General features: G+C 43.5%; 1 protein-coding gene across 1 annotated transcript in view; it reads right to left on the reverse strand.

The window, feature by feature from the left end:
* Positions 1-14,304, reverse strand: part of DLGAP1 (DLG associated protein 1) — a 322,787-nt gene that overhangs the window by 64,528 nt on the left and 243,955 nt on the right. The window contains exon 5 of the mRNA XM_040432120.1: positions 747-1,108. Within this exon, the coding sequence (XP_040288054.1) occupies positions 747-1,108 (362 nt within the window). The remainder of the gene's footprint in view (positions 1-746; positions 1,109-14,304) is intronic.

The raw sequence follows: 14,304 nt of genomic DNA on the forward strand, positions 1-14,304 counted from the left end.
GAGCGGTCAAAACTATGGATACGAGCAGTGTATAATGTGATGGAAAAGAGCCATTCTGGGGAATCAGAATACATTAGTAAGTGCCTTGTATTAACTTTCTCTACATAATAAATGCCATTTGTTGAAGTGAGGCAGCCCCTTTAAGTGTGCTACACTTAATAGGGTTAGGCAAAAAATGTCTTGGTGCGTGCATTGCGTGTTTCCTATGTGTTATAGGAACTGCATGTGTCTTGTTTCTGACTGACTTAAGAGCAGGATATCCATATATGTGTAAGGCCACTTTCACACTTGCGGTAGCAGGGTCCGGCAGGCTATTCCAGTGGGGGAACAGCCTGCCAGATCCGTGCTAACGCTAACCCACCGTGCTGCCAGAGGTCCGCTCCGGCCCTATTCAGAGAGGCGGCCAGACAAAAACTACAGCGGACATGGATACTGGCAAAACATGGATAGAGCTGACCTCTAATAGAACAGTCCTATCCTTGTCTGTAATGCCGACAATAATAGGACATGTTCTATCATTTTGCATAACAGCCACGCGGACATACAGACATGGAATGCAGATGGAGTCATTTCCATTTTTTGCGGCCCCATTGAAGAGAATGGTTTCACATACAGGCCACAAAAAAAAAATTGGTACGGACTCGGAAAAAAAATAAGTTTGTTGCAGGAGCCCTAAGGTGGGCCCCCAGAATCAGTTACACTGGTGGACCCTAGGTACCCCAGTCCGACACTGATGGCTGGATTACCTGTATTCCAATGGACAGGTTTTTCCTGAACAGATTCTTTTTCCTGTCATCTGCGATGGTGGAAACAGTTGAAGTAGAGTTTACTGTCATGGTGTTGTCCATGTGCTGGCTTGCTGGGCCATGAATCTGAGCGTTGGCAGCTTCAATGGCAGCGGTAAGTGCTTTCATACTGTCCAGACTCTCAGTAGAATTACTGAGCCCTGACTGACTAATCATATCCCCTCTTTGTCCATGTCCATCCATGTAGGCATCTTGGGCAGATTCTGTGCTACTCTGAGCAGTGATGGAAATGAAAGGTTTTGTTGTTGTCCGGGGTGGTACTGGAGGAGGTGTCTTTTTATACGTGGTAATACATGAAGATACTGAAAAAGAAACCAAAGATAATTGATTAACACTTCTTCCCTATGGGTAAATGACATCATAGATCACATTATTACCATGCCGACTTGCCAACTTTTGAAAGTTGCCCTCCAGGAGGTGCGAATTTGCAGCCCTGTTGAATTTTTTTATTTATTAGCCATGCTCCTTTTTCCAGCCCTGCATCATTTTGAGTGGTGCTCTGCCCCCTTTTGAGAGGCACCCACCATCTCAAGGCACTTTGGGCACCAGGGCTGTGCCTAATGATGCTGAATTCGGCACCATATACAGTTACGGTACATGGGGGACAGGGCGGTCCTCCATGCTATGCCCAGGAGACTAGCTAACTCTTCTAGGAAGCTGGGAGGTTGCTCCTCTTTCGAGGAGCCTCCCAGACATTACAGGAGAGTTGGAAAGTATGAATATTACCAGTGATTCTGAACCCAACATAATTGGGATAGTACTTCCGAACAGCTAAGAAATGTAAAGGACAAAGGTGAAGTGAGGACATGTTGACATTGATTGCATTGACTCCCACTTATATGCAGACCAGTATGTATATTAGAGTATTAACTATGTACGATTTGTACCTGAGGTAGGATATCTTATAGGATATGTCTGGAAAACATTTCTATTAGATATTAAGCTTAGACAGACCTTCCTCCCTTCCTTGAAAGTAGGCCCAAAGTAAGTCAAAGTAAGTGGAGAAAAGTAAGCTTTTGTTTATACTCTATGCTGAGCAGTCTGCATCATGCACATACAGTATGCATGTAATGGCCATAACCCACATGTCCTAATTAGGGATGAGCGAAACGACTTCGGATGAAACATCCGAAGTTGATTCGCATAAAACTTCATTCTAATACTGTACGGAGCAGGAGCTCCGTACAGTATTAGAATGTATTGGCTCCGATAAGCCAAAGTTATTCCTAAGCGAAGTCCTTCCGAACTCAGGTTCGGTTCCAGGGTACCACTTCGGTACACAGGTACACAGCATCTATTTTTCAGGATTAGTTGACTTCTATAAGGTCTAAGGCACAATGGCAATCCTTGTGGCTCCTATGATGCATATGATGCCTCAAAACTGTGCTCCATAGGGATATATTGTTTCTCTAGACACATTGGGGAGAATTTATCATGAGGCGAATATTTGAAGTCAGTTTTGCTGGAGTCTGTGTTAGTGTACGTTATGCCACATTTATCATATGTCTCATGTTGTTTCATATACTGTATTTGTCTTATCCTTAAAACTAACACTTTTGTCTAAAAAAGCTACTCCAGTTTTCCTACTCCACCCTCCTCCAGGAGTGAGATTGCGATTCTTTTGCACTAAAGAAGTCTCAATGATAAATCTGGAGTGAAACTCATTAAAGGGGTTCTCCGGGAATTAAGAAAATGAAAAGATTGAGCTAAAGAGCTGCCTCATACTCCTCACTGCTCGGGTTGTCAGGGATTATGATCCTGAATACAGCTGATAAGATCTTCAGCTGAATCTCTGTAGGAATGGAGTTCATGAGGAGACATGAAGTACAGAGAGAACAGACAGTACAGGTAATGTGGGGCTGGGGTAATGGAGACTGCATACAAGAGCTGCTGTTCATTATCTACACCCCCACCTCATTTCTGTACGTCATGTCTCCTAATGAACTCCATTCCTACAGAGATTCATCTGAAGATCATATTGAACTGTATTCAGGATCATAATCCCTGACAAGTAAGATAGGAAGATAGCGCAGCTCTTTAACTTGTCCTCCTGTGTAATTAAGACAAGTTTTGTGTGGACTAGTAGGATGGCGGCCATTTTATTTTTCCTAATAATTGCTCCACTGACAAAACGAGCCATTATAACTAATGAAAGGTATTTGGTAATATATTTATAATGAAGTAATATTTAAGTATTTTCATTTTCTTTAACATAGTTAACCACGTCCACATTACAAAACTGGAGTGAGTGGTGTAAAAATGCAAAAAGTGATTTTTTTATGTCAGAATTCTGGAGTGAAGCAATGATAAATCAGGGCCATTGTTTCTACTGGAGAATTTATCTGCAAAATGGCACCCACCCAGTGGAGCAATGAAGTTTTTTCTCTGTCAGAGGGCATATAAAATCGGAGCCTTAAATTGGCGCCTCATAACTTGAAGGTTGCATGGAAAAGTAATATGTTACTGCTAAACTCACTATCTAACCAACTGTTCGGAAGTTTAAAGGGGTTCTTCTGGCTACAGATATTGATAACCTATCCTGTGGATGGTTCATTGCACCCACCAACAGGGGCACATAAATACCATAGCGACAGGCCATGCGACTGGGGCCCTGGGCAAGAGGGGGCCCAGTCTTAGTTGGGATAATTTCCTCTTCTACTGCAGGTGAAAACTTGGCCAGAACTCTACCCTCTAAAGGAACAACTTTTAGAAAATGAGGCAGTGGAAAAAGTTTTTAGGTAGAAACCGTTCTGTTCTTTTAGGGGGGGGGGGGGGGGTTGGTTTGATTCTTGCTATGGGGCCCTCACTTCTCTATGTACACCACTGCCCACCGATCAGCTGTTTTGGGTTGCCATGGACAGACAGCTCCGTACACTATATAGTGGCTATGCCGAGGTTCTGCACTTGAATGACTGCCGAGCTTCAACATGCCAGTGCTGGAAACTACACAGAGTACTGAGTCTTCTGCTTCCACTCCGCATGCTAACAGCCACTGGTGGGGTTGTTGGTTCTGGACCCCCACTGGTCTGATATTGATTACCTATCCAGAGGATGTTATGAGTTTATGTAGCCTGAAGAACCCCTTTAATTCATTTTTTTTGTGTCAGTTCCCATATACATACACATTTCTCTCCTTTTCTTTGCATCCTAAACGCATATATGCATGTACCAAATAGTAAAGGCCCCTTTACACAAATAATCATTTAAAAAATGATAAAATTTAGCAAAAGTGATCAAATATCGAGCAGTGTAAAAGCATTGAACGATTGAATGACAAGTGGTAATCGTTTAGTTTGTCGTTCTTGTGATCTTTGATGTAGACACCTAAATCATCATTTGTCGTCCATACAAGTGTAAACAGATATTTTTACAGCACAGACGATTCCACACACTACATACCACACATGTCATGTTAATTACTTCAGCTAGAAATATGTACACAAACGCTCGTGTTCTCCTATTGGTCAAATTAAAGTAGGATGAAACACTTCAAATGCTGGTCTTTAATTTTACTGGTTCTGAACTCAAGCAAATATTCACCAAACATTGAGCACCACAACCTTCCTGCAAATGAATACCCCATTATCATGCATGCCAGTGCAAAATATACCTCCTTATAATGCATGCAGTACAAAAAATCCCCCCTTGTGTGCCAGTACACAAAATGCTTCCAGTAGAGCCAATTTCCCCATAGAACCCCCTGTACATGCCTCCCCCCCCCCATGGTGCCCTTACAGCATGGTGCCAAATAAACAATAAACTTAAATATTTACCTCCATGCGGCTGTCAGCAATGTGGCGCAAGCGTCTTCCGGCCTGTTTCCTGAGCTGAAAGCTGCCCGGCTCAGGTGGTGTGATAATGATTACGTCATCGTGCCACCTGTGCCAGGCTCCTGAAGCCTATCAGAGAGAAAGGTGGGGCAGAGAGTTATTGCTCCTTTGCCCCGCCTCAGCACCTAACTGTATCACCTAACTGAGGACGGCAATACATAATTGGTGGTGGGCCCCCCCTGGCTTAGGGGCCCGGTCTCAATTGAAACCATTGAGACCCCCATAGCTACGCCCCTGTCAGTAACATAATCCAATTTTTTCTTGGTAAGGCGACGTTTTGCCCATAAGCTATCTCTAACTGAAGATAAAATAGAGGGGGGAGATCTTTTGTGGTAAAGAAGGTGGAACAAAGGGTCTTTACACACCTTTTTCACACCTTCAAGGGTATAACACAATCACTTTTTATTCCTCAAACAATATCCACAAAGTCAATTTTCTTTTAGTGTAAATGCAACTGTTTGGCTGACAAACAATCTCTTACATGATTGCCCGATATTCTGCACATCTAAATAGTTGTCGTTCAAAAGTTACCGACTTGAGTAACGACTTGTTCGTCACTCAATCGAACCAATTATCTACCCGCGGATAGCGGCCTGATTTTGTTTGCAGTTCCTTGGCTAAAATTCCTGCAATACGTAAAGTTGACGAATTGTTTTGCTCATTCCTAATCACAAGAATCCTATGAGAAGGATGTGTGCATCAGAGTATAGCCTATGTCAGGTACAGACACGTTGTCACTGTCATTTCCCAGCCACAGTTGACTCATATAAAAGGGACAAGGTGTGCTTTCAGTATGCTTGTATGGGACATCTCCTTTAAAAGGAAATCTGAATGGATTTGTGTTTGCTCTTGTTTTACCATTGTATTACAACTTTTTTGTTGGGGGTGGCTGCAATTAATTCAACAACACTGGTCAAATATTCACCATCCAAGCAAATGTGAAGCAAACTTCAAATAAACATCTCCGTGTTTCATAGCGAGAACAAAAGAGAACTATGTTCACATGTCGCTGCTTGCCAAGTGTCTTGTAGAGACTTCAGGATGTGCAATTTGTACACAATGGAGTAAGTTACACAGAAATATTCATAAGCAATTATACCACATGTTGACAATGTGCTTAGTAGTAATTTATTTGGACAAGTCAGAGTACTTCTCTGAGCATACCGATGGGGCTGAAAAGTAACTGGTAGATTGCAATTTGTAAGTAACAATATTTATATAAAAGCTGCATTATGTGAATAAGGAATTATGACCAGTTCTGGCTGGGTAGAAGATGACTATGTGTTCTTCAATGTGTCAGGAAGTCCAGAAAAATGTCTGCCCATAAAAAGGACTTTATCTCAGGTACGTCTTCAACATTTTTCAGAAATCTTAATATTCATTTGCTGACTCTACAATGGGGGCTGAATGATAGGTTCGACACATGGCCTGGGCCTTCATCACAGTAGGGTCCTAAGAGGCCTCCATCCCCACAACCCTTGTTGGTCATTTAATGATATTTTCTAACTCAGAAGGTGGGGAAATGGTGATGAATGAGTGTGGTTCTCTCTTTTGAACTCTAAGGGAGTCGCTGGCTGAACTGTCTACACATGACACTCAGATGGCCACGTAGGAGGAATGGGTGCTCCACCAGCAATAATTTGGCCCCGACAGCCACATTCAACCTCAGCAGTATAGCGAGGCCCCGACTCCTTTCCTCCCCAATGCACTTGTAGGCAACCCATCCTTGTCACACTCTAGGAAGGATTGCCTGAGGTAATTTTGATACATTCCAAGAGGACACCTTTAAGAGAGAAGCAGGTTTCAGTAGCTGTACCAATATGTAGCACTTGGTCCAAAATTCATTAAATGAATTTATTGCCCTATTCTGACAATTACCCAACACATGGACACGTGTCCCATTTGAGATGCACATCCAAATTTACTATCTGCATCAGAATGAGTGACATATGTTTCAAGGTGGATTAAAATGTTCCTGGTTTCCTGGGGTTGTGACCTCTCAGTGTCACCAAATACGACTCATTTATAAAGGTTCCTCTCACCCGGTACAAAGTGAACAGGTATGCCGGAAATCTCCCCCATAACGTCTTCTTGTCTGAATAATGCAATGCGTGCCTTTCTTCTTATAGTCATTTATAAAGCAATTCTCTTTAAAGTGGAAGAGTCTTGGCTCTTGAGGTTGAATGTAATGACCCTATGGTTATAACTCACCCAAAATGCATGAAGTGGAGCAGAAATCATTTCCTCCCTGAGCTTACAGTTTGCCTGAGCTGTGACTGAGCCCTCTTCTTAATCACATGAGGTTTCCTGTCAGGGCACCCTAGGACTTAATCCCCTTTCAAATAAATACAGCATGAATAGTCCAGAACAGGAGGGATATTTCTTCACAGCAGGCTGAGCCGAGCCGGCCGTACACTGTTTTCTGCTATATTCTTTCTATATAGATTTTCAAAGCCTCGGCTGAATACAGATTTTCTAGGCCTCCATATGTAACTTTTGGTTATCCACCTTCATTCTTTCTGGTAGGAAATCAAACGTTTGCTATCAAATATTAACAGGAGGAATCCAGCCTGCCTGGATGAATAAGTCTGGTGGGTTCTTGCTGCCTCTGTGGGAGTGAGAAAAGTCGTCACGGTTACTTCAAAAGACGCATTCTTACAAGACTATTGGCGGGTTGCATTCAAACTTCTTGGGTGATTAAGCATAGTGAACGGACTCAGCTTCAAAGACCGTGCAAAAAGTATATAGCGGCAGAAACAACAGTCTGCTATATACCGCTGGGTTATGCAATATTGTGGATCTTGTGCGTAATAAACAGATAGAAGGAGGTTGACCGATAAATGACTTCTAGTAGAAGATAGGTCTGGTCACGTCACATATGAGGTAGGCTTATGTGTGCATGTAAACCATTCATGGAGTAAACACTGTCATTGGAGATCCTTCATGTCATTTCTAAATAGTTATTAATAGTGTGCTCCCTGGGCAGTTTTGTCGGCTGAAGGGTCTACAGTGTGACCACAGAAAATATAAATTATCCAAAAATGATAGCAATTTTCTAAAAACTATACAAATATAAATCTCCCCAAAACTATAAAACTATATATTCTCCCAAAACCGATGGTACTTATGGAATTGTTAAGTATGCAGGTTCTCTAGCTCAGATTCACACAGTGCAGTTTAGGGCCATTTTTGATCTTCAATGTTTAATCAGAGCCAATGGAGGATCCTAAAAAAGACAAAGTGTAAGGCCTCTTTCACACGGGCGTCCCGGATTTGCTCAGGATGCATCCCGGGTGCATTGCGGGAAACACGCGCGAGTGCGCACACAATTTCAGACAATTTGTTCAGTTTTTATCTCGCTGGTGCAATGCGTTTTGCACGCGCGTGATAAAAACAGCATGTGGTACCCAGACCCGAACGCGGACTTCTTCACTGAAGTTCGGATTTGGGTTAGGTGTTCTATTCATTTTATTATTTTACCTTATAACATGGTTATAAAGGAAAATAATAGCATTCTTAATACAGAATGCTTACTAAAATGTGGCTTCAGGGGTTAAAAAAATAAATAAATATCAACTCACCTCATCCTCTTGTTCACGCAGCCGGCATCGTCTTCTTTCTTCATTCAGCAGGACCTGCACTGACGTCACCGCGCTCACCACCTGGTGAGCGCGTTTACGTCATCAAAGGTCCTTTTGCAGGTCCTGAAAGAAGAAGAAAGAAGACGATGCCGGCTGCGCGAACAAGAGGATGAGGTGAGTTAATTGAAACCCCCCCAGGTTATTCCTTGCCCCCCCGCGTGCCCCCCCGCTGATTCCCCTTTAAGACGCTGGCCGCCGCTGCTAGTACAGCAGCGATCTGTCCAGGGCTGTCTTTAACGCGGGGCAAAAGGGGCAGCTGCCTCAGGCCCAGTTGCTCCTGGGGGGCCCAAGGCAGCTGCCTCCTGAGCCCCGCTGGCCACTGGTGACGTGGGGGGCGGCGGCAAGGCACAGGGACATGAGCGCTTCCATTGTGGAAGCGCTCATCTCCATAGTCATCTGTATCGCCGTCCTCAGGACAGCGAAACAGATGGAAGTGCTGTGGCGGGGCAGGGGAGGGAGAGGCGTCTCCCTTCCCCGCTCCTCTGATAGGCTGCAGGCACTAGGCCTGCAGCCTATCAGAGGCCGATGCAGGTGGCGCGATGACGTCATCTTGCTGCCTGAGCCGTACAGCGTGGGACACAGGCCGGAAGAGGCCTGCATCGCATCGCTGCTAGCCTAATGGAGGTAAGAATAAGTGTTTTTTTTTTATATGGTACTACTACTGGCACATGATTGGGGGGCATCTATGGGGGCACCTGTTACTGGCCCATGATTGGAGGCATCTATGGGGTCACCTGTTACTGGCACATGATTGGGGGCATCTATGGGGGCACCTGTTACTGGCACATGATTGGGGGCACCTGTTACTGGCACATGATTGGGGGGCATCTATGGGGGCACTTGTTACTGGCACATAATTGGGGGGCATCTATGGGACACTTGTTACTGGCACATGATTGGAGGAATCTATGGGGGCACTTGTTACTGGCACATGATTGGGTGGCATCTATGGGGGCACCTGTTGCTGGCACATGATTGGGGGGCATATATGGGGGCACCTGTTGCTGGCACATGATTGGGGGGCATCTATGGGGGCACTTGTTACTGGCACATGATTGAGGGGCATCTATGGGGGGCACCTGTTACTGGCACATGATTGGGGGGGATCTATAGAGATACTTGTTACTGGCACATGATTGGGGGGGCGTCTATGGGGGTACTTGTCACTGGCACATGATTGGGGGCATCTATGGGGCACTTGTTACTGGCACATGAATGGGGGGCATCTATGGGAGCACTTGTTACTGGCACATTATTGGGGGCACTGTGGGGGCATCTATGGGGGCACTTCTTACTGGCACATTATTGGTGGCACTTTTTACTGGCACAGTATTGGGTGAGACTATGGGGGCATCTTTAGGGGAACTTCTTACTGGCACATTATTGGGGGCACTATGGGGGCATCTACTGAGGCCACAAAGAAGGGGTATTTTATATGGGGGAAGGGGGAGAGGAACACTATGGGGGCTTCTACAGAGGCCACAAAGAAGGGGTATTTTATATGGGGGGCTTTGTATGGGGCATTTTATACTGGGGCACATTATGGTGAGTACTATGGGGAAGGGGACAGAGGGGTACTATGGGCTCATCTATGGGGGGCACTAAGAAAAGGTATTTTATATTTGCAAATTATGGGGGACACCGAGGGCATCTACTAGAGCACTATACAGTACAGACCAAAAGTTTGGATACACCTTCTCATTCAAAGAGTTTTCTTTATTTTCATGACTATGAAGGCATCAAAACTATGAATTAACACATGTGGAATTATATACATAACAAACAAGTGTGAAACAACTGAAAATATGTCATATTCTAGGTTCTTCAAAGTAGCCACCTTTTGCTTTGATTACTGCGTTGCACACTCTTGGCATTCTCTTGATGAGCTTCAAGAGGTAGTCCCCTGAAATGATCTTCCAACAGTCTTGAAGGAGTTCCCAGAGATGCTTAGCACTTGTTGGCCCTTTTGCCTTCACTCTGCGGTCCAGCTCACCCCAAACCATCTCGATTGGGTTCAGGTCCGGTGACTGTGGAGGCCAGGTCATCTGGCGCAGCACCCCATCACTCTCCTACATGGTCAAATAGCCCTTACTTTCAAAGTTTTCCCAATTTTTCGGCTGACTGACTGACCTTCATTTCTTAAAGTAATGATGGCCACTCGTTTTTCTTTACTTAGCTGCTTTTTTCTTGCCATAATACAAATTCTTTTTTTTTTTTTTTTTTTAAATTCTTTATATTTTTATTTTGAAAGTACATAAAGTTAATACATAAACCAATTTAAGATAAATCAGTATATATAATAAAACAGACATACATATCCTTATATCCCCCCCCCCATTGGCTGTCGTTCCCCTCAATTCTTCAGATACAACAAAACAGTAAATACATTTAGAGATATCTACGTGGCTCTGCGTGCTACTCTCCGCTTCCTTTCCATATCCTCATAAATTTTAATTTGTTGAAGGTATAGATCCCACTCCCTTGATGAGGGCTGGGAGGCTGAGCCCCAGTACTTCACCAATATAGCTTTCGCCACCATCAAACCCCTCATCCAAATCCGTCTAACCTGGGGGGGGACTTCTGTTTCAGAACCATAATCTCCTAAGAACACTGTCAATATCCCCGGGTTATATTTCATTGAGGATTCTTTTTGTAGAGCAGAGAAAACCTCATCCCAGTATTTTCTAATTTTATTGCAACTCCAGAGCAAATGGACAAAGTTCGCGTTAACATGTCCACATTTAGGACAACAACAGTCCCGGCCCCTATTTTGGGGAAATTTTCCTTGAATTTGGGGCGTATAATACAGCCTATGGAGGATCTTGAATTGTATTAGTCTATGTGCACTGGAAACTGTCGCCCTTCTCACGTTCCTGTAAATAGTAGACCAGTGTAAAGGGGGGCAATTCAACTCTTGCTCCCATTTACTTGGGCTTTTGAAAGGTGTTACAGCCACCAGTGCCATTCGGAGTTTAGAGTATAATCTAGATATTTTCACCTTCTCATCCTTCTGGGCATAACAGTAACCAAGAAATATATTCTCTCGTGGGAAAATACGACCCCTATTCCTAGAGGCTTCAAATAAGTGTTTCAAACGTGTATACATAAATACATCCAATGGTGAACAATAATTAAATCCAAATTCCGAAAGTGATTTAAATCGACCTAAGTAAAAAAGGTGAGACACCGTATAGATGCCATTGCGTGTCCAATAACCAAAATCTGTAATTTTGAAGAACTCCTCCAGCGCCCCGTTCCCCCACAGAGGAGTGAAACCAAGCGGACCGGAGACTTTAAGAATCTCCTTCAGCCTGTTCCACACCCTCTGCAGTGAGTAAGGGACCAGCAAGGACCTCTTCATTCCCATAGTACCAGTTTCCAAACATACAAAAATGTTCTCTATTGGTGTGTCAATAACTTTATTCAAGTATCGTGATAATAAACTCTCTTTCCAAATGGCAACACCGCTGAATCTGTGCACAAAAATAATAACCTTGAAAGAAGGGTAGTGACAGCCCACCATCTGCCTCCGACAACCATAGATATCTCTGCTTTATACGAACCCTCTTCCTACCCCAGATTAGGTCATTAATCAGAGTCTCCAATCTATGAAAAAATATGTCGTCAATCCAAATAGGGGAGGCAGACATCGGGAACAAGACCATAGGTAGAATAATCATCCTGATCAATGCGATTCGGTCTGTCTGTGCCAATATTAGCTTCCGCCAAGCGCCAACTTTAGTTCTAACTTTATTCAAAACTGGGGCAAGATTCAAGATTCATCTACTTATTGGAATCCCGATCGTAACCACCAGATAGTTCAAGGAATCATTAGGGGCCAAAATACTGACTCGGCTCCCCACATCTACAGCTTTCCGGTTCAGCGGGAGGAGCGATGACTTTGTCCAGTTGATCATATATCCTGATAATTTACCGTAAGATTCTATTACCTCTATGACATAAGGAAGGATTTTCCATCCCTGATCCAGGAACAGAATCACATCATCTGCATATAGACTTATTTTATCGCTCACTCCCGCCACCCCGAAGCCTTCTATACGATTCTCCAAGCGAATCCGACAAGCCAATGGTTCGATAAAGAGAGCGAAAAGAAGGGGAGACAGAGGACAACCCTACAAATTCTAACAGTCTATTCAGTAGGACTATCAGCTGTGAATCCACCTGACTTCTCCTCAACGCAACTGATGGTCCCAACCCCATTTATAAGGCAAGAAATCCCACTTAGTAAACCTGACAGGGCACACCTGTGAAGTGAAAACCATTTCAGGGGTCTACCTCTTGAAGCTCATCAAGAGAATGCCAAGAGTGTGCAAAGCAGTATTCAAAAGCTAAAGGTGGCTACTTTGAAGAACCTAGAATATGACATATTTTCAGTTGTTTCACACTTGTTTGTTATGTATATAATTCCACATGTGTTAATTCATAGTTTTGATGCCTTCAGTGTGAATCTATAATTTTCATAGTCATGAAAATAAAGAAAACTATTTGAATGAGAAGGTGTGTCCAAACTTTTGGTCTGTACTGTATATGGGGCATTTTATACTGGTACATTATGGGGGCACTAGGAAGAAGAGGGGAGAGGAGCACTATGGGGGCATTTACTGGGGGGCACTATATAGTGGTATTTTATGCTGGCACATTATGGGGACACTATGGGGATATTAGCTCAACTGGGGGCATTTAAAGGAAGTATTTTTTGCACTGTCACATTATAAGGAGAATTATTACTACTGGGGGGGGGGGGGCATTATGATGGGCTTTATTACTACTGGGGGTCTATGGGGAACATGATTACTAGTATGGGCACTATGGGAGCATTATTACTTCTGGGGCACAGTGGGGACATGTTGGGGGCACTGTAGGAGCACTATTACTAACATGTGTGCTCTAGCAGAGAATTATTCCTATTGGTGAGACTTTTGGGAGCACTATTACTGTGGGGGCACCTTGGCACAGTATCAGCTTACCACAATTATTTTTGGGGGACGTTATGTTTACACTATTAGTGTCAGGGGCACTATTTGCTGGGCGCAGTTATTTTAGGGCACTGTGTGCCAATAATTATTGAAGGGCACTATCTGCATGGTACTACTATTATCAGGGGGTCTATCTGTTTCTGCAGTATAGTATTGGGGAGCACAGCGACACAGTATCAGGGGTGGTAGGATGATTTGTCCAGAAGATAGGAGGATGATGGAAAAGTAGTAAACTAAGATTTTGTTTGTCAAACTACAGAAACGAGAAATGGCTGAAAAATGGTGGTCTGGTCTGAAGGTCTGAAAGGAGAAGATGAGGAAAGAGAACATCTACATCCAAGAAACATCACTGGATGTAAGAGGTATGTGGCGCTGTATTACCCTGTATGTTGGAGTGGATGGAGGGGTTATCCCTGCATTCACCTGCATACCGCAATACTCTCGTATTTTGTAATCTTATTTATATATACTTATTTCATTTTTTTCAGTAGTATGATTAAGTGGTGAAAATTATTAGTGCCCCTCCATTTTTAACTGTGGTATCTTATGTGCTCCCCTATATATTGTTCCTAGAGTCGCCACTGGCTGGATGATTTGCATTTAGCCACATTTACTATAATTGTTTCTTAAATTAAAATATTCTGACATCCACAGCAGAATCCACATGTCATAACTGTACAACATAGGCTCCAGCTAACCAGGACCCAACAATGCAGGAATGTATGCCAGTTATCAGAGAACTGTTTGTTAAAGAAAGTAATGACAAGAGGACTAATTAGGGATGTCCATTAGCTAGGAGCTGTGTGAGCGCACACTTGAGGGGAGAACTCAGTATTACATGTTAAAACATGAAGATAAATAGGAGTCGGGACAACAAGAGGGAAACTGAAACAAAGACAATACATGGGAGAGCAGAAAACGTCTAGAAATGTAGGGTGGTGATGAAATTATTGAGGGATTAAATTCACCCATGATGCAGAGAATTTAACACAGAAATGGAGTACAGTAGTGTTAGTCGAGCACGTTGTGC

Source organism: Bufo bufo, chromosome 5, assembly GCF_905171765.1.
Source record: "Bufo bufo chromosome 5, aBufBuf1.1, whole genome shotgun sequence".
Classification (NCBI taxonomy): domain Eukaryota; kingdom Metazoa; phylum Chordata; class Amphibia; order Anura; family Bufonidae; genus Bufo; species Bufo bufo.